The sequence below is a fragment of the Castor canadensis genome, chromosome 2, assembly GCF_047511655.1.
Source record: "Castor canadensis chromosome 2, mCasCan1.hap1v2, whole genome shotgun sequence".
Taxonomy (NCBI): Eukaryota; Metazoa; Chordata; class Mammalia; order Rodentia; family Castoridae; genus Castor; species Castor canadensis.
Window position 1 is genome coordinate 173424451 of NC_133387.1, and position 21199 is coordinate 173445649.

General features: G+C 40.1%; 2 protein-coding genes across 6 annotated transcripts in view; one reads left to right on the top strand and one right to left on the bottom strand.

Annotated features, from left to right (window-relative positions):
• Positions 1–225: 225 nt before the first annotated feature.
• Tbrg1 (transforming growth factor beta regulator 1) lies at positions 226–19763 on the top strand. Of its 4 annotated transcripts, none has more exons than XM_074066427.1 (10): positions 226–593; positions 2582–2652; positions 3610–3842; positions 4729–4865; positions 5156–5302; positions 7863–7960; positions 8208–8318; positions 9101–9243; positions 9788–9972; positions 19624–19763. In XM_074066427.1, the coding sequence occupies exons 1-9, from the start codon at positions 444–446 to the stop codon at positions 9928–9930; spliced, it is 1233 nt and encodes a 410-aa protein (XP_073922528.1). In that variant the 5' UTR covers positions 226–443; the 3' UTR covers positions 9931–9972; positions 19624–19763. The 4 variants fall into 4 exon arrangements, with proteins under 4 accessions (XP_073922528.1, XP_020013420.1, XP_020013419.1 ...); XM_020157831.2 differs by lacking the exon at positions 19624–19763 and adding an exon at positions 11148–11854; XM_020157830.2 differs by lacking the exon at positions 19624–19763 and having other exon boundaries at positions 9788–10141.
• Positions 13249–21199, bottom strand: part of Siae (sialic acid acetylesterase) — a 34140-nt gene continuing 26189 nt past the window's right edge. For both annotated transcript variants that reach the window (XM_020157828.2, XM_020157829.2), the window contains 3 exons: positions 17039–17193; positions 15865–16060; positions 13249–14480 (listed from right to left, as the gene is read on the bottom strand). In XM_020157828.2, the coding sequence (XP_020013417.2) occupies positions 14262–14480; positions 15865–16060; positions 17039–17193 (570 nt within the window). In that variant the 3' untranslated portion in view covers positions 13249–14261. The remainder of the gene's footprint in view (positions 14481–15864; positions 16061–17038; positions 17194–21199) is intronic.

Genomic DNA, 21199 nt, shown 5'->3' on the forward strand with positions numbered 1-21199 from the left:
AAGATGTTTGTTAGCTCAGCTCAACAATAGCCCTCTGCAGAGCACCTAGACTCCAGTCACTGTACTTTCCTGCCACCGCCCCTTCCCCTAACCACCTCCCACACTCTTCCCCAAATCGGAGATTCTCTCCTCCGCTCCCACTCCAAGACTCAGCGAGGCTCACACCCAGCGAGGCCAACACCACCCTTCTCCCCCACCCCCGGAAGTTACACGCGGCCAGCGTCGTTACGTAACTTCCGGCGGCGCTTACACGAGGAAGTACCGGGAAGCTCTAGCACCAGGTATAGAGGCAGGCTTTCCGGTCCTGTTGTTCGTCTTGGGGACGTCCTGAAGAGCTAGTTTCCTAAAGGCGGGATTCCGGACAAAGCCGGCGCTCCGGCCCGCCCCTCGCTCTCGGGACCGATGTCGGCCGCGTTCTGGAGCCCCCGTAGTGGGGCCGCACCATGAGCCTGCTGGGCGGCCTCGCCTCCTCGCCGCGGCCCCCGCTGCCATCCAGCAAGGCCAGGATGAAAAAGCTCCCGAAGAAGAGCCAGAACGAGAAGTACCGACTGAAGTACTTGCGGCTGCGCAAAGCGGCCAAGGCCACGGTGTTTGTGAGTGTGACCGCCGCTCAGCCGGCCTCTGCCGGAGACTCTGCTGCCTCGCGAGATCTTCCCCTTCCCAGAGTGACCGTGTTAATTCGGTGTTAGAATTTCAGTATACGTTACTGCTTCTTAGTCCTGTGTTCTTGAACAAGTTATAATTTCGCTAATCCTCTTTCCTCCCCTGTAAATGAGAGCTGGTAACTACCTCGCAAAAGATCAAATGAGAAAAGTAAAGTGCTTGGTGCCTCGCAGGTCTGGCCAATAAACTTTAGTCGTTACCGTTATCACTGCAAAACTCAGAAATGCGTTTGATTTTCGAGGTAATCTGGGGGTTTTAAAAGTGAGAACACCGAAACCTAAAAGGTGATTTGTTCAAGGCGCTGTGTCAGAATTCTTGACTCCGATTAGATACCCTGCTTATAGTTTACTGTTTCCACTGCACAGCCTGTTTCCCAAGCTCCCTTCAACCCCATAACGGAGCCCTTGCTTAAAGCAGGTTCACATAACCACCTTTGATGAGTCTTCCAGGTATTTCTGCCTTTTTTTTTTTTTTTTGCCATTCTACGAATGGAACCCAGAGCCTCGAGCGTGTTTGTGTCCACTCAATGACAACAACGCCCCCCCCCCCGTCTTTTATTGTAGGGACAAAGGGTTTATTGACTGCACTAAGTGCTTGTCAACTGTAACTTTGTGTTACAATATTTTGGCTTGCCTCAATACTTGGAAATAGAGATGGAGTCCTCAAGTTCCTTCCCACAACAGAATCAATATAGTCTTCCTCCTCTTTCTGCCAAAAACTTGAGCATCTCAGCATTTTTAGATACGGAAAGGTTTGGAAATTAAAATACTAGTTCCAAAAATACTTACTCAGCACTTGTTATATGCACTGTAGAAAAACAGGAAAAGTAGAATTAGGAAGACTTGACGTCTTGTTCTCTTTTATCCCCTACATGTGAAAAGGATCTAAAGCTTGGAGTCTGTTGTTCCAAGAATATTTAAGAATATTGGTTCCTTTAAGTACATGAAGCGGTTTTGTGAAAAAAAAAAACAAAGGGAAATTGAGGGCTGGGCCTGTCACTCAGACCTGTAATAGCAGCTGATTGGGAGGATCTCAGTTCAAGACCAAGCCTGGCAAAAAGTTAGTGAGACTCCACCCCTCTCCCCTGCCATGTCAGCCAACAAATCGGGTGTGATGGTGCAGCTGTAATCCCAGCTACATGGGGAGCATAGGTAGGAAGAGCAGTCTAAGGCCAGCCCTGGGCAAAAACACAAGACATTATAGAAAAATAAAGCAGAAAAGGAATGGAGCCGTGGCTCAAATGGTAGAGCATGTGCCTAGTTAGTATGAGGCCCTGAATTCAACCCTAGTATAGCCAAAATAAAAACCAACAACTACAAAAAGTACATTGTTTTGGAAGTTCAGTTTGAAGTGGAGCATTTCCTTCAGTATTGGTTTTTAGGAGAGAGATTGAATCATCAGTAAAGAAAGTTACACTTGAATATATACAAGTAAATTATAAAATTTAAGAATTTTTCACACAAGATTTAATTTTGTTGCATCCACTTTTTCTAAAGTATTAATATGGGATGCTTTGGGGCTAGGTTGTCTTTGTCTCTCAAGAGTCAAGGCTCTTGGGCATGAACAGCCCTCATATTTCAATAATAGGCCTTTTTCTTTGCCAAAGGCTACACTAATTAGGGCAACCATACACCTTGATTTGCCCAAGACAGAACCGTAATATACATACTGTTCTGGCATAAGCATTAAAAGTGCCTCTTTTTTACTCAAAGTTCTCTCAGATAATTATGTAATTATCCTGCCTATGCTAAAACCTGACCACCTCTCCCACAGATTTACTTATAACTTGACTGCAGTGTAGAATAGCTCTTCCTTCTTACCCAGAGACACAGACTTTTTTGGTTTAATGGATCCCCCCAAGCATAGTCCTTGATCTTTTATACACTTTATATGATTATGTTCAAAATTTTTCTTAAAGGAAAATGCTGCTATTTGTGATGAAATTGCTCGTCTTGAGGAAAAATTTCTTAAAGCAAAAGAAGAGAGAAGGTGAGCTAGTTTCATTTTGTGTTTCATTAACACTAATGCTATGGGGATTTTTCTCCAGTGGGATTCTTGTGCATTGCACAACCTCTTGGCCACTTGAACAAGTACAGAGAAATTCACAGTCTGTGATATTGGTTCCCACATACCAAAGTCACATCAGACCATAATGATATGTCATCTTTCTGGCAAAGCCCTTCTTGCTATATTTAATTAATAATTTTCTTTCTTTTTTGTTTTTTTTGTTTGCTTTTTGGCAGTACTCAGGGTTAAACTCAGGTCCTCGTGCTTACTAAGCAGGTACTCTACTACTTTAGCCACTCTGCCAGCCCTTTTTGCATTCTTTATTTTTAATATAGTGTCTCGCTTTATGCTCAGGCTTCCCTGGACCTCAGTTCTCCTATTTGTGCTTACCTGTGTAGCGGGAATGACAGGCGCATACCATTGTGCCCATCCATTCATTGAAATGGAAATCTCATGAACTTTTTGCCCAGGCTGACCTCAAATCAAAAATCCTCCTGATCTCTGCCTCCCAAGTAACTAGAATTATAGGCTTGAGCCACCATACCCAGCCTCTGATAAGTAATCTTATTATAACTTCCCAGTTATAAAAGTCAAGGAATGAAAGAAACTGTTTCTCATTGTACAAATACTCAATCTGCACAACTCTACAGAAAGCACAATGGGTATATTATACCTAATTCATGATACACGCCCTTCAGGCACCTCACACCTTCCAACCAAGGTACAAGAGCCCTCCAGATACAAGAGAGATAAGCTATAATCCTAACCTTGGTTTCTTGAAATATTCATTGTCCTCTGGGGCTTTACTGTGTCTGGGGCTTTATTTTTATGTCTGATAATCTTTGCATATAATTCTGCCTTTTCCCAGTACTTGGTGATATATCGAATTGAGACAAAATGAAAGTTCATGCCTTTGCTCCCTTTCCTTTCCAACTTCAGGTACTTGCTAAAGAAGCTCCTCCAACTTCAGGCTTTAACTGAAGGGGAAGTACAAGCTGCAGCTCCTTCCCACAGCTCCAGTTTGCCCCTGACTTACGGTGTGGCCAGCTCAGTGGGAACTATTCAGGGAGCTGGATCCATTTCTGGCCCCAGCACTGGAGCTGAGGAACCATTTGGGAAGAAGTCCAAGAAGGAGAAAAAAGAAAAAGGCAAAGAGAACAACAAATTGGAAGGTACTTTTGGGAGACAGTTTATCAATTTCCTGTGGCTCAACTACTGATGACAAAAATTAGTACTAATTGGTAGACACATATGACCACATGTGCACTTGAAGGCTCGTATAAGTCTTATAAAGTTCCTTGAGAATCATGTGTCTTATTAGAGCCACTTTGGGTGGTTAGATCTGATTAAATGTGAAGGAAGAAGACTGAGTCTTCATCTGTCCCCCTTCCCTAACTCTTGAGTTGCATTAACTTTGGTCTTTCCTTGAAGCAGGGAAATGGGCTAGGTAGCTTTTTGAGCACACTACTAGTTTGGGAAATTTCTCATCTTACAATTGAAGAGGACTTAAAAATATAAGACTTTTAGTACCTAAGCATTAATTACTAAAATTGGCTACTGCTGATGGGCAGGTTAGAAAGATACTCAGGACTTTAGGGGAAAGTCCTGTGTATTCATCCAGTGAATACAGATGGCCCCTGACTTAGAATGTTTCAACTTTACAATGGTGTAAAAGCAATATGCATTCAGTAGAAACCGTACTTTGAGTTTTGATCTTTTACTGAGAGAGTGATATGCAGTATGATACTCTATTTCAATGCTGGCCAGTGGCAGCAAGCCACAGTTCCCAGTGAGCTGCATGATCACTTGGGGTGGGGATGAAAAACAAGACTGTACAGTGTACTGTGTCACTAGGCTATGATGTTTAGCAAATTAGGCATATTATTTGCACTTTCAGCCTAGGCAAGGCTTATCGGTATGTAGCCTATCATAATTCGAGGAGCATCTATATATAAAACCAAGATTGGCTTATTGCCCTTAGCAGTCATGTGTAAGTTTTTCCCTTCCCCTTGGCATTGGGAAGGGCCTAAAGTGGGTGACCCCAGATTTGCGTTTCAGTTCTGAAGAAAACATCCAAGAAAAAGAAAATGGAGGGAGGTGCTCGCAAGCTGGTTCAGCCCATTGCCCTGGATCCCTCAGGACGGCCTGTGTTCCCCATCGGACTAGGGGGTCTAACAGTATATAGCCTGGGGGAGGTGAGTGAGACCAGCGGCATACAGAGAGGAGAACCAGGGAACTATGGGAATGGGGTTGACCCGTCCCTCCTTTTCCCATTAGCACTACCCCTTGCTGATCCATACCAACCCCAGAAAACCTCCACTTCCTATGAAACCAGGTAAGCCTCTGTCTCCTCCACAGCTGGCGCACTCTATATGTGATTTCAGTTACTTTGCAGCCCCAAAGTGGTTCTAAAGGCTACCAAAATAAACTGGACTACTAAATCCTTCAGTGACCTCAATCCCAGGGTGGGGGAATCTTTTTATAGATCATCACCGACCGACCTGGCTTCCATGATGAAAATGCCATCTACCCTGTGGGTTACTGCAGTACTCGAGTTTGTGCCAGCATGAAATGCCCAGACCAAAATTGTCTGTATACCTGTCAGATCAAGGACGGTGGTGTGCAACCTCAGGTACTCACTCATTCAGTTATAACCACTGGTTTTCTTGTTCTTTGTTCTTGAGAACCTTCAGACACTTAAAATGTGTTATTACATATTCTGACATCTTATGAGATGGATACTGTATAATTTATATTTAGGTAACCCCAAGATGAAGAAAAAGCGACTGACCCTAAGTCACACCTCCACTAATAAGCAGTTGAGCTAGGATATGAATCTGTATGTGTCTAATGCTCAGACTGATGCCTTTCCTTTGAACCATGCTACTTCTGTTGTTCATATTGTAACTATGTAAGGCTTTTTTTTTTATTTTTTTATTCATATGTGCATACAAGGCTTGGGTCATTTCTTCCCCCTACCCCCACCCCCTCCCTTACCACCCACTCCGCCCCCTCCCTCTCCCCCCCACCCCCTCTATACCCGGCAGAAACTATTTTGCCCTTATCTCTAATTTTGTTGAAGAGAGAGTATAAGCAATAATAGGAAGGAACAAGGGTTTTTGCTGGTTGAGATAAGGATAGCTATACAGGGAGTTGACTCACATTAATTTCCTGTGCGTGTGTGTTACCTTCTAGGTTAATTCTTTTTGATCTAACCTTTTGTCTAGTTCCTGGCCCCTTTTCCTATTGGCCTCAGTTGCTTTTAAGGTATCTGCTTTAGTTTCTGTGCATTAAGGACAACAAATGCTATCTAGTTGATCAAGCCTGCTTATGTTAAGTACAGGCCCAAATACACAGATTAGTTTGATATGCTGCCATTTCAGGTTGGATCAAAATGGAGAAAGCAAAAAAACTGCATATTAACTTTTGGCTGCATGTACACTTAAGGACCTGGGAGTCCCAAATCATACTCTTATTAAATACCTCCCTTCATCCTTGGTGCTAAGATGTGGGGCAGTTTGTTTTCCTTATCTGTCATGTCCATTCTTGGGGAAAAAATTTTCAGAATTCCAAGCTCCAGTATCTAGTGAAGTTACAGATCAGTATAGAAAATTGGATGGAAGTAAGTAGAGGCAAGGTTAAGGAATCTTTGAGAAGAAGCTGGGAAAACTCTGAGCCTAACTGAAGCATGTGGGAAATACTGTATCACTGATGTCAGTTAGAGCACTGTCAACGTGACTGGGAGTTCCGGTGACGTTGGTCATACAGCAGTGTTCTGCAGAAAGTGCTCAAATAGACTCACTGTTGTACCAGTATGCCATAACATATCTGTAAATGCAATGCAAAGCAATCAAAAACCTGATCAAATTTTAATGGAAATTGACAACGATGATTCTTCCTTCCTCCGAAAGACAAAATACTAAACCATTTTTGAAAAAAGAGTATGAGGTGTTTTGTTTGTTGTTAATTCACTAACCTAACAGGACATTATTTTTAGATATATTATAAAATAGGAATTTACCTTGAATTTTTGCCACCTCAACATCAAGTAACTTTAGACTTTAGTGTGTAAACAAAATACATGTAAGACTTGGGTCTGTTTGAGATGATTTTATTTCATTGATCTGTTTGTTGACAGGTGCCAATATAATACTTACTTTATTTTCACCTTACAGAATATTTTATGTTCTAAGTATGTTAGAGGAAAATGTAGAAGAACCTTCTATAATCTAGGGTAAGGTGAAAAGGGTTTCTTTAGCAAAACATAAAACATAGAAACCATAAATGAAAATAGTAATATATTTGACTATCAGAAATTTAAACACTTCTAAATGACAAAAGACAACATAATCAGAGCTAACACTCAAGCAACAAACAGGAAAAGAATATAAACCAAGGGACTGATATCCAGATAAAGTGCTGCTATAAAACAAGATTTTAAAAAATCAGATCTTATTTTTGCTCATAAGCAAATATCAGAGTTTGATAATATCCAGTCTTGACCAAGGTATAGGAAAACAAGTACTTAGTAAGAGTAAAAATTGGTAGTCTTTTGGAGGACAACTCAACAATAGCAACAATTTTAATATATTGAGCCAGAATACTTCTAGGGCATCTTATATTGCTTAGAGAAATGTGTAACTGTGAACAACATATATGCAGAGTGATCTCATTTGTTTTTATTATACCATTTGTATTTAAGGATAAGAAAGGGTATGGAAAGGTGTGGAACAAATTAAATACATACATATACAAAATAAATCCACCATATTCACCCTCCTTCACCTTTTCCTTATCCTCTTCCTCTCCCACTGGAACCCAACCCTAGAAAGCACCTGTTTTTATCTTCTTGTCCTTCACTTTTTAAGATTTATATTGATATTCCCAAGGGGGTTTTGCCTTGTTGTTTCAGACATGTATATATTATACTTTAATCAGATTGCCTCCCCCTATTACTTTTTCTCTGTCTCCCTGCTCCTCTATTATTCAACAGCTTACAGTACATTATATTGTTTTCATACATAGATGAAATGTTTCAGTATTTTTCACTAATATTGTCTTTCCCTCTCCCGCCTCCTGTAGTCCCCTCAGACAAATCCACTAATAATTACAGGAAATATTTATAGTAGTAGTATGACTCTCTACTTCTTCTCCTTTGCAGATTTATCTAACTGTCCCTTTGTCATTCTCAGTTTGAAATTGTTCCTGAAGATGACCCCCAGAATACCATCGTCAGCTCTTCTGTAGATGCTTGCCATGCAGAATTGCTCAGGGCCATCAGTGCTACAACGTAAGTAGACCAACAGTTTAAGGACATGCTAAAAAAAAAATCACTGTTGGTACAGTGAGACCTTTTCCCTTTTAGTGGGTTTTATAGAAACTTATCCTGTATCTTTTCAGACATCTTAGCAGCTAAAGTCTCCAGAGTATCTAAGCCAAGAAAGCTTATCCTGTATGTTCATACCACCATTCCATTCTTAAACCTGTCTTTATCTTCCTCTAAGCTCTCAAGCTAAAATTCTCCCTCTCCTGTTTAGGGGGAAAATAATGCCTAACTTGTTTCCAACTGGAGCTGACTTTTTTGGGTTTTCCCATCCAACCATCCACAACCTGATCCAGAGTTGTCCAGGAGCTCGAGAATGTGTGAAGTAAGTGTGGGTAAATCCATCCTGTTGTACAAGCTCAGTGGTCAGCTGACCAGAGACTTAAACTGGCAGTTACTCCTTTGCCTAGTCATGCCTTTATTGAGCTACTCTGCCAAGACAGACTTGCATTGTGCCTCAACATTAACCCTTTTAGTCCTCTAGACAAGTGAGGAGGAGCCAGGAATCCAGTGTGCTGTATTACAGGTTGAGTATTTTTTAATCTAAAATGCTTGGGACTAGAAGTGCTTCAGATTTCATTTTTGGATTTTAGAATATTTACATATACATAATGAGATAGCTGGGGGATGAGACTCAAGTCTGAACAGGAAATTCATTTATGTTTAATATGCACCTTATATATATATATATATCCCAAAGGTAGTTTTATACAATGCTTTTAGTACACCTGCATTTTAACTGTGACCCACCAAATGAGGTCAAGTGTGGAATTTTCCATTTGTGGCCTTAATGTGGGTGCTCAGAAAATTTTGGATTTTGGAGTATTTTGGATTTTCAGATTAGCAATGCTCTACCTGTACCATTTTTCTGTTTGTGCAATGATAGCAAAAGGATAAGGGGAGTCTAGCAAAATAATGTGTCATTAAAGAGGTTTGCTTATTTTCTTTTAGTTTGTTTTTATGTTTTTGTTTTTTTTCCTTAGCTAAAAATGTGTTTTAGGTATATATGAGAAAGACCTAATGAAAAAATAACCTGAGTCCTTTGGAGATAGGACTGATTATTGGCTAGCAGACAACTCTTGAGTATGATTTCCTTTGATCCTGTAGTTACCAGTGGGTGAAATTTGATGCATGCAAACCTGGAGAGGGGCAGCTACCACAGGGACTAGCAGAGAATGATGCAGCTCTGAGCTTTGAAGCCTTTCAGAGACAGACTTTTGATGAAGATCATAATGATCCCATTCTTCCAGGTATCTTTTAACTTTGCCTTGTTCGAAAATTGACCATTTTTAGGGTATCGTACCCTCCTTACACATTGATGTGTGCCCCAGATATCAGATATTCAGGAAATAAATGATGCAGATTTTCAGTGACTCAGCCATGGAAAGTGTTGAGTCAGAGGAGGACATATGGCCTGCTTGGGTTCCCAGGTTACCCCCAGAAGTCATGGTGAACATTTTTGATACTCATAAAGGCAGGGCACCACAAGAAATTGCAACATCTCATTCACTAACCTAAGTAAGTAAGACCTAAGTGGAAAATGGGAAGATAAAGTCAAAGAGAAGTTGTGACTTTGGATCTGCCTACATTGCCTGGATTCCTTCTCATAAATGGGAATAATAATCAGGTTTTCAGGCATGTTAGGGTTTTTATAACATGTGTGTGTAAATCTGTCCTGTTTTATCAACCAAAGGAAGAATTGGGCTGACCAAGGATATTAAGGAATTAATAAGCTGGGTATGTATCTCAACTAAACACTAAAGCAGTAGAACTTAAGGAATTATTTTCCTCCAGGATCCTTGGACCTGCCCGAGCTGCAGCCTGCAGCCTTTGTGTCTTACCAGCCTGAGTTCCTGACAAGCGAACCCTTAATAGACACTCACCTGCAGCACCTGAAGTCTCCATCACAGTGTAGCCCAGTTCAATGTGAAGACTAAACAAGAAGGGATCAGATCCCACTTCATTTTCATCACAATAAGGTTTTTTTTTTTTTTAACTTAAACTAAAACTTAACAGTGTATGGAAGAAGACAGCATATCGGGACTGAAGATTTTAACACATTTCCTCATGGGAGTTCCCATGGTGACAGTTTACCCTGGGAAAAACTTCAGTTACTTTATTTTTAGTAATAAATTTCTCTTAACCATTCTGCTATTTTCATATGCTTGTAATCAGGTTATAATTTTTTTTTTTGCTTAGCTCTGCCTGATGTAGAGTACACTTTAGTCCTTTATAAACCTGCTTTAGTCCATTTGGGCTACTGTAACAAAATACCATAGACTGGGTGGCTTATTAACAAATTTATTTCTCACAGTTCTGGAGGTTGGGAAGTCCAAGTTCAAGGTGCTAACAGTCAATGGGCCTACTTACTCATTCATAGGCAGCTGCCTTGCTATAATCTCACATGGTGGAAGAGGTAACGAAGCTCTCTAGGGTTCCTTTTATAAGGGCACTGATCTCATACAGAGTCCTTACAACCTAAACAGCTCCCTAAGGCTTCAACTCCTAACACCATCATAATGGATGATTAGGATTTAACTTATAATTTAACACATTGAATCTACAGCAGCTGCTAACTTAGGAGGGAGATAACCCTGTCCTAGTTCAAGGACTACCAAGTCCTCTAGCCCTTGCAACTGAGGCTCCTGCTTTACTTTCATATCAATATCATCAGAACAAATCCTCATGTTTACACTCAAGATGGAAAATCCAATCATAGTACACTATTCACTTTTTTTTTTTAATCACATTTCATACATGCTTCAAAGGGATAAAAAAAAATGCTCTTTAACCATACTGCATGCCCTTGGTTCCTTATTGGAGACTGTGCTTTACCTTAGTGTGTTGAAACCACATGATAACACAAGACTCACCCATTATTTCATGTTAATATGTAATAACTAACTATGCATGCTATCCTGCTGAATTCTTTGGACCCTGAGTATAGGTAACATAAAGGTGGGGGCTCTGGGCTGGTAGAGTGGCTCAATCAGTACGAGTGCCTACCTAGCAAGTGTGAGGCCCTGAGTTCAAGCCCCAGTGCTGCCAAAAACAAAAAGATAAGGCACTAAAGTGGGGGCTTATTGCATCACCTAATCCCAGTCAGTGCAACTCCACCCTACCTTGTGTGATGCCTTCGCTCCCCATCCACCAGGTGCCGATGGCTGGTTGTAATGGATGGAGAGGGGACAAAAGGATCAGAAGTAGAAGAATAGGAAAGAAGTGGTGATAATGAATTGTTCTGTGCTACAATTCATAACTGCCAACTGAAGACAACGTAAAAGAGATTAGCATTTTACAGTAATAAATCTGACCAGCAGAGGGAGAGATCAGAAGGAGCAATGCTTACAGCACACCACCCTCAGCAACTATGAAACTGGTATTAGTCTTTTTGAAAGTTTCTACAACATTATAATGCAAAAGAAACAACATAAAACGTGGATAACAGCAAGTCGGATAGGAAGATTATTCAAAGAAATTCATGTTTTAAGTGTATTTTTATCTTCTCTGCGTAAGTTTCTGGAGCATGCTGCTTTTATTATATAAAAATATTATAGCCTGAGTAAAGCACATATTAAAAGAGAACCTTATTTTAGGATAAATTTTTTAATGGACTAATACAAGTTTACTAGAACTGTTTTTCAAACTATAAATTGCAGCTCTTTACTTACAAACTTGAGTCAAACCCACACCTTTTAAAATTATAACAATTATGACAGAGTATATCACAAAGAAAGGTTGAAACTGGTTTTAACTATAGTATATGTTTATATAAAATATATATGCATACATATGTATGGAATATGTGAATACCAAACATTTTCACTGTGTCGATTTAAAAAAAAAAAACTTGAAAAATACTGCCTTGATGATATACTTAAAATATCTTTTCATCCATCACATTGTTAAAGGTTTTTTGACAACATCCATTGCCAATTAAGAGTGAGGGAAAAAAGAATTTTATCGGTGGGAATGTAAATTATTTAATCTTGTGGAAGAATGAAGATGTAGATACCAACATTTTAAATGTATATTTGTCTTTTAACCTGTCATTTCATGTTAAGGAACCTAAGAAATAACTGGACAAGTGAAGAATGTTTTGTTTTGTTTTTTTTGTTGTTTTTTTTTTTTTTGGTGGGACTGGTATTTGAACTCAGGGCTTCACACTTGCAAAGCAGGTACTGCTTGAGCCACACCTCCAATCCATTTTGCTCTGGCTATTTTGGAGATTTGGTCTCAAAAGCTAGTTGGCTGGACTGGCCTTAAACTTTGATCCTCCTGATCTCTGCCTCCCAAGTACAGGGTAACCCACCAGCACCCAGCAAAGTATGATGTTTATATGTCACATTCATTGCAGTTTTCACTTGATAATAGAAATTTGTAAAAAGACAATATGTCATCAGTAAGGAATTGGCTAAATAAAAGTAAGGGGTTTCCACAAACTGAAACATTCCAAGTCTGTATTTTACTTACATAAGAAAATTATTTTAATAAAATAAGTCCAAAAATTACAAATTTTATATACTGCATAATATTATATAACCCAAAAGTGAATGTTCACCAAAGTAATGTTTCTCCCTTATTGATGATTTTGGGGGTAACTTTTACATGCTTATGTTTTTCTTTAGACCAAGTTTTCTAGAGCAATTATTTCACTGCCAAACAGTAAAAAGTTCTTTTCATTTGGGGAAATATAATTCCCAGAGTGTTTTAAATCATTCAACCACTAAGAACAAATTTACTTATACATGACTTCATTAATATATCTACTACCTAAACCAAAGTTTTTACACTGAGTATGAGGTTACTGGGTATTGAAAGACCTTGTGCTTGCAGTTCTTGACCACCTTTTGCTGCTTCTACTTTAGAACAGCCCAGGGCCACATGTGTACCTCAGCCTACCGGAGAGGCTTGGAAGACAGGTAGATTTACTTTTTCTCAGAAGTCAAACTGTTAACTAAATTTGTGGTTCCATAGGGCCTGATGCATAAGAGGTCAAAGTATGAGCATTAGGGCTAATTATATAATAGAAGGTCCTCAGATTTTTGTATCAAATAAACTTGATAGTGGAATGAAACCAGAACCCCTTGGAAGACTGATGCAGAGAGAGTGATGCTTATTGCTTTAGTTCTCAGTTTTCACATTAAAGATATGAAAGATACCCAAAATGACATTCTTATTCCTTTGCCATACTTCAAGAACAAGTTATAAGTCTGTTCCTAACAGTTTTTACTGGATATAAATACATACACATCAATAATCATAATACTTTTATTTTAAGCTTCAAATAGAAACAATTTTCAAGAGTCATCAGTTATTTTTAATCAGTCTATAAACCATTATTCTCAATAGTATACATAAAAGCCTCTCACCTTTGTCTCACCTGCATTATTTTTCTGTAAGTCATGTAGCTTTATTTTCAGGCTTTTTTCTTCTCTGTGGATAAGCCCTAATTAAACCTTTTACCTTTGAAGAGCCTGACAGATTGAATGACTTGTTAGCCTCAGTTACCTACCTCTACTTACATGTTTTCCTAAGCCTATGATTCCCCCACCCTTCCTGTTACTGTTACTTGAATGCCTGCACTGGGTTATTACCACCTGGCCCTTTCTCTTTATTCCTTAAGGCAAATCCTTAGCACCTCCCAATATCCCTTACACAGATTGGTTTGTTTTAAATATTAAAGTTATTATTTAGATGGAAAGAACAGAATCATTTGGGGCCTAAAGAGAATACATATAGGTCTGTCTTCAAGTCCCTGAAAAACTGTCATGGAATAGAGTTCATTGAGATTTCAAAAGAGCTGAGTACACATAAAGAACAATTTGGAAACTTCTTAACAGAGATTCAGTAACCACTTGTCAGAGATGATAAAGACTACACGAAATACTAGCCAGCCTTCATGGCCTTTAAATTTCTTCAAACCCTGAGATTCCACAGTTCTGGATGAAAATAGGCAAAAATGTTAGACATTTCACTCCCAATAATATGAGAGAAATGAATGACATTCAGGTCCAAATTAAAATTAGTCCTGTACAGAGGCAGAGCCGAGGGAGAAAGGCAAGTATTTCAAGTTGCCTGCTAGCCCTCTCAGAATATAGACCCAGCCATGTACTAGCTGGGGGCTATTCATTTCTATTGATTTCTTTAAAAGCAAGAGTTGTCATTACTTAAACTCCTAAATGTCAAAATCTAAAGTACTCACCTTTGTGTCTAAGACCAGATAGTACTTTAACTATGATGTAGGAAAACTCTCATGTCCAGGAACCTAGTATGTAGCAAAAGCAATGAAGGGAGGAGCTGGCAGGGTACTGCTAGGGTGGTATAGGGGACACTGCTTATATTCACAAGGCCATGTAGTCCAGGCATAGCGAAGAGCAACCACAGTGCCAAGACAAGAATTTATATCCAAGGTCAAGTTATGGGTGGAGAAAGTGTTCATGGGAGCTGGAAGCCACTTGCATTGATGGTCACTGCAACATGAAATCTAACAAGAGAATCAGAAAACAGAAATGGTCAGGTCAGAAAGGTACACCAAGAAACTGGGGAATGCTCTTTCAGACACACTAGAAGAGAAGAAAGAGGTCACTCTTAGCCAATAACCCATTTCCTACAATAACCAGCACCTAGATGAGGTTGGGTCTGGTTGACAAAGCTACAAGTTAATAAGTGTTCATGTGGGCTCAGTGGTAGAGTATGTGTTTAGCATTTATGAGGCTCTGAATTCAAAACCAGCCCCAAAATAAATGTTCATGTGTTTAAATAATGTAAATCAATAAAGGAAGCACCCTGAACATTCTTCCAATAGTCCCTCCTGGCAAATGGCAAGCAGGCAGGAATGTGAGTTAGCAGAACAGCCCAGCTGCAGCTCTCTGGCACTACCACAGGGGTTGTGCAGTATGGAAGAGGCACAAAGAACTATGGGTACTGTGCCTTTCTCAAGTCAGAGAACAATCCAGAGAAGGCAACATAGATTACCTAGGACCGAAAGGTTAAATTCTGTCCTGACCCCAACCATGATGAACAGCCAGCCAGCAGGTCGCAAAGAGAACTCAGAATGCAGAGCCTCCTTGGGAGTCTCAATTCATCTTAAACCCAATATGGAAAGACACCAAGTGGGTCAAGCATTGACCAGGCACCTGAGGCAGGGGATTCTGCAGTTAGGATTTTGGAGAGGCTGCAGCCTTAGATAAATTACTGTATGAAATTTGTCTTTAATATTTTCTCATCTCCTCCAGTGTCCTCTTTTCACACACCTTCTCCCAGCTTAATTGCCTCAAGATTCCCAAAGACAATCTCTTAAACATTCCATCTAGGAAAGCCTTGACCCTCCACCCTCAACTAAGGAGACTTCTAATTAACTTCTTTAACCCATAGCCTCAATTCCACAACAGAATGATCCTTGCTAGGTATTAGAAGAAAGAAGTCCCATTACATTAATTTGTACTGAGTTACAAATCACCAAGTTTAAACTTTTAAAGGAGACACTAAACTCAATGTCAATGTCAGAATCTAGCATAATGTAACAAAATTATGAGGGGAATATTCTGAGCAATGATTTTTCAATATACAACCTTGGCAATCCATAAACTTTTTCAACATTTAATCCCTTGGCAAAGATGGCATTGTCCTGGATAGGAGCAGGAAGGGAATACAAAAGGATTATCTAATAGAGGCTCGTTTTCCTTCCTTAACTGACTGTCCTGTCAAACTTGTCTCTAAGAATGAATGAATTCTGCTCACCCCTCTTGCTCCAACCAACCAGAGACCTGCCTCACACGCATGTTATAATGACAGAGAAGGGCCTCAGTGGGGAGTGACTGACTCCCACCACAGGATGAATTCCTTTTTTTCCCTGCTATTCTTCTCACCTCGAATATCTTGTTGTCCCGCCTCTGCACCTGGATTTGCTGGGAATATGTGAGGCTGAGTAGCCCTTTGTGAGCAAAGAGCTGTATCTTCTCAGGCAGTGGTCCTTGAAAGGTCAAATTCTTTTCACCATAAGCCACAGCACGGGCCCCCAAGTGCAATCGGTAGGCCACAGTCTGTTTATCTCGAGGGTGGATGCTACAGGGTAAAAAAGGAGAACTTCATGAGGTCAACAATAACCACGTTTTAGAAGCTGTATAAAGCACTCTTTAAGAAGATAAGGATAAAGTTGCCTGAACTCGGTGATCAGTGGCAAGTGATCACCTTATGAAATGGCAAATAATAACTCTAGTTGAGGCGCTAGGCCTTCAATTGGTTTGGAAACCTTGAAGCAATAAAGCACTTGGAAAGAAGTAAAGGGAGGGAGAGAAAGAGCAGAACCATTGGAACCAACCTAGGAGAGCTAACATACAGCACTATTATTCCCAACCACTAAATGTCATGTGTTTCATCTGGATCAGATGTTCATCATTTGGGTCCCCTCTAGCTTTTATTTGTTCATTCAATAAATATTATCAAGTTCCTACTATAATCTGAACTTTGTACTGGGCTCCATTTCGTATTTGAAATCCTCTTGCATCCTGTAGCTGGTGTGTGATATTCATTTGGAGCTTTTCACAAAAATTCCATCCTCTCCTCAGTCCATGACAGAATTCCACGCCCTGCTCTCCCTGAAGCTGGTCATGGTCGTATAATTGGTTTAGCTGATGCAGTGTGAGCAGAAGCAACTTGTATTGCTTCCAGGTGAAAGCACTTGATTGCCTGTATGAGACTTTAAGGTAACTGTGAAAGGCAGATCAACTTGGAGTCTGTTGTTGTGGGTCTATGAAAGACTGCAATAAGCAAAGTTTCTGTTGACCTTTGGATGTGGAGGGTGAGCATGTAATACATTTTTGCTATGTCAAGGCACTGATGTTTAGGGGTTTTTTGTTACTGCAGCACATCCCCTCATAGATTTTATGTATACACACACACACACACACACACACACACACACATATGCTAATAAACTCCAATCCTTAGTCCAATCCATCCCCTCACAAGTGAACATCAGAATAAGGAACTATAGACAAAGAACATGGCACTAGTCAAGCAAAACCCAAGAAGCAACCATACCTGCCAAAAGGTGAGTCCCTATCACAGAGATCCATAGCAACAGCCATGAAAGTATTAGGCATCTTTGGGTTGGGGACAAAGCCAAAGTCTGCTGTTTGATGCCAACGGATCTCAGGAAATCCATCATCTGAGTAACCGGTCAAAAATGAAGACAACTAAAAGTAAAAATAATGTTATTTTATTGCATCAGAATCCTGCACTAGTATGTTTTTCATTGGCGGACTCTGCTTCTACTTCATTGGTTTGTCCAAATGCTCATCCAACTAGTATTACTGAGCATCTTAGTGTTGTACAGAGCCTTTCCAAAGATGGACGCAACAGTCCCTATCATCCCGTGTGCTCTTCCACAATGCAACTTGCACACTTAATAGAATTTTTCTCCCTTTGAATCTAGGCCTGCCCTGTAATTTGCTAACCAAGAGAATACAGCAGAATTAATATGCAGATTCTGAGTCTTTTTTCCCTAGAGGCCTTGGCTTTTAGCATTCTCTTGGACATCATGCACTGGCTGTGAAGAAAAAAAAAATTCTAGTTACTCTCCTGGAGAGATGGTATAGAGGTGGCCTTGGAAACTGAAAGATCATGATGAGAGGCTCCAGCCTTCCATTGATCCCAGCTGAGAGGCCAATCCTATGATTTCTAAATCCTCTACTCAAACTGCAACCACAAGCAAACCCAGAGCAGAGATAAGCCATCCCAGCTGAGCTCTACCTGACCAACCCATGGAATCTTGAACAGATAAAACAGCTAATTTTTATTGTGGGACTGAGGTTTTGAACTCAGGGCTTTGAGCTTTGCAAAGCAGGTGCTCTACTGCTTGAGCTACACCTCCAGTCCATTTTGCTCTGATTATCTTAGAGATGGGTTCTCTCAAACTATTTGCCTGGGCTAGCCTCAAGCCTTGATCTTCTCGATCTCAGCCTCCAAGTAGCTAGGATCACAGGCGTAAGCCATGGAGCCTAGCTAAAAATAGCTAATGGTTTAAGTTACTAAATTTGGGATAGATTATTACAAAGTAATAGCTAACATACATTTGTATACAGCACAGGTCTAGGCCCAACCAGGGCAGAAAAGGATCTGCCCTTAAGTGTGAGGAAAATTGCACCAAAGACCCCAATTCTTCATTCCTATATCCACAACCTCTTGCCCATATGGCTTTGCAGTTCCTCCCATTAAGAGGAAGTGCATTTCCCTACCCCTTGTTTCTGAGCTCAACCACATAGTTTGCTTTGGCTGACAGATGGAAACCGAAAATACAGTGTGTCCATTCCTAGCCTATGCTTTAAGAGACCTTGTTGCCTGGTTTTACTTAAACTTCTATACCTCTGCCATCACCAAGAAAAAGACATGGTTGGGCTGGGCTACTGCTCTCAGGAGAAGGATGAAGGCTGTGGAACACAGTTGGCTAGATAAGCCATATGGCCAAGGCCCAACTGGAGCAGGGGTCCGTTTTAGCCACAGAGATCTTAAAAAGCCCACCAGAGATTAGCCAAGATAAAACAATTCTCAGCTCCCCCAAATATATGAGCTATAATAATAAGATTATAAGCAATGAAATTTGGAGGTGGTTTGTCACAAAGCAGAAGTTAGCTGGTACAAGTACTTTACAGCTTTGCTGGGAAGCTAGACCTGAACATAAGAAATAAAAAACATATGAAATGTTAATAAACAATGATATACTATAAAGTAGTATGAGTTGAATGCTTAATTGGTGGCATAGCAATTTGAGTATACACTACGAGTAGACAAACATTATAGGAAAATTTGGCTTTGTAATATGTAAAAAAAAAAAAAAGCTGGATGGGCACAGAAAATATGAGATGTCCCCACAAGTAGCCCTACTCATTCTCCACATATAACCTTTGAAGGAAAGAAGGAGAATGACTGTTTTGAGACTGAGTGTAATATACCTGGAATGGGAAATTTGAGATAGAAAAACAAGGTTGGAAGGGTAACGAGGCAAGTGTGTGAATGGAGTTGCTACTTTAGTCTATAAGCAAAAGGGAACCACTATAGAGGTGGTAGTCGCATAACACTGAGTGTACTAAAATGCCACTGAATTAAACCCTTTAAAATAGCTAATCTTGTAAGGGCAAAATAGTTTCTTCTGGGTATTGAGGGGGAGGGGGAGAGAGTGAGGGGGCAGGGTGGGTGGTAAGGGAGGGGTGGGGGGAGAAAGGAGAAATGACCCAAGCATTGTATGTACATATGAGTAATAAAAATAAATAAAAACTTATGTTTACCATCACAAAAAAAAATAGCTAATCTTACATGGATTTCATCTCAATAACAGAGAGCTACTGAAATTACTGACATGATAAAGGGATTATTTTAAACTATGAATGTAGTGATCATGCAAGAGAGACTTGGTGGTCAAGAAGCTACTATAATATTTGTTATAGTTTAGATCTTGAATGTCCCCAAAGGTGCACATGTTAAAGGCATGGCCCCCAGCTTGTGCTGCTATTGGGAGTGGTGGAACATTTATGAGGTGGGGCCTACTAGGAAAAAGTTAGGTCATTAGAGGTATGACCTTAAAGAGGATAATGGGACCTCAACTCATCTTTTCTCTCTTTGCTTCCCAGCCTCCATGAGGTGAACAGGCCTCCTCTGCCCTACACTCCTGCCATGATGTCCTTGTGCTGTCACAGGCCCAAAACAAGACCAAGTGGCCAGTGAAACCTCTAAAACTGCAACAAATAAAGTTTTCCTCCTTTTAAGTTAACTTATCTCAGGTATTTGTTACAGTGGCAAAAAGCTGACATCACAATATTCTAGACACACAAACACACACAGATTAACCCAGAAAGATAGTAAATGCTCAAAAATGAGCTAAACTGACAAATCCAGAGAGCCCACTGGATATGGGGCACAAGAGAAGGGATACAGCTCGGAATATGTCACATCTGAATTGTCTGCTTGAGATCTAGAGCATCTCATCAAGTAGAACCATAATATTTGGGAAATAATACTGTTCCAAAAAAAGCCCATGAAGGATCAACAGCTCATGTAATACTAGTCAGCTCATTTATTCATTCTCTTTTCAAATGTTTACTGACCAGCTACTAACAATGGCCCAGAAGGTAAGAACAGTAAACAAAATACAGAATTTCTTCCCATGCTTACATTCTAGTGGGGATAAATAATCAATAAACAAGATAAATGAGTAAGTTACGTATCAGATGACAAGTGGTAAGTGCTAGCCTTCAAGAAGTAAACTGCCATGAGTTCTACAGATTCAAGGAAATTAATTCTGCCAACAACCACATGAGCATGAAAGAGAATACCAAAAGCCTCAGAGAAGATCCCAGCTCTGACACCTTTGCTGCAATCCTGAGCAAAGGACCAGCCAAGCCATACATGCCCAGACTCCTCAACCACTGGAATTTTAAGATAATAAATGTGGTTGTATGGATTTAAATTGTCAAAGATGCAGTAATTTGTTATGCAACAATAGAAAATTATAAGTAGAGGAAAAACTTTCTAGGCAGAAGGAAAAGAAAATGCCAGATCCTAGGATGGGAGTATGCCTCATGTGCTTAAAGAAAAAAACAGGTAGCCAGTGCAGCAGAAGTGGGGTAAGCAGATCATGCATAGCCTTCTTGACCTCAGTCACTTGGGGGCCACTAGAGCCTTCTGATATGACATATCTCAAAGGGTCATTGACTGATATATTGAGAATACCCTAAAGAGGGAGATAGGGAATAAGCAGGAAGAAAGACTAATTAGGAGACAGTAATTCAAGGCTTACATGAAGTGAACAGCTCTGCTCCACCACTTATCTTAATCCTAACCTTTCCACCAAGATGTTCTGCCACACCACAGGCCCAGAAACAATGCAGTGAGCCTACCATGATGGTAACCTCTGAAACTACAAGCCAAAATAAATCCTTTCTCCATTAAAGTTGTTTTCTCAGGTATTTTGTCAAAGAGATGAAAAGCCTTACTAATACAATATACTTATGGGCACTGTTGTTTAGGACATATATGCTTGTGATTGTTATATCTTTTCCCTTTCATCAACCTATTATGTCATTTGTTGTCTCTTTTAACAGTTTCTGACTTAAGACTTAAATTTTAGTCTTCTATCTGTTGATTACCATTGTAACTCTCTTTTGGTTTTTAAATGATCTAACTATATGCTATCTAAAGAGAATCACT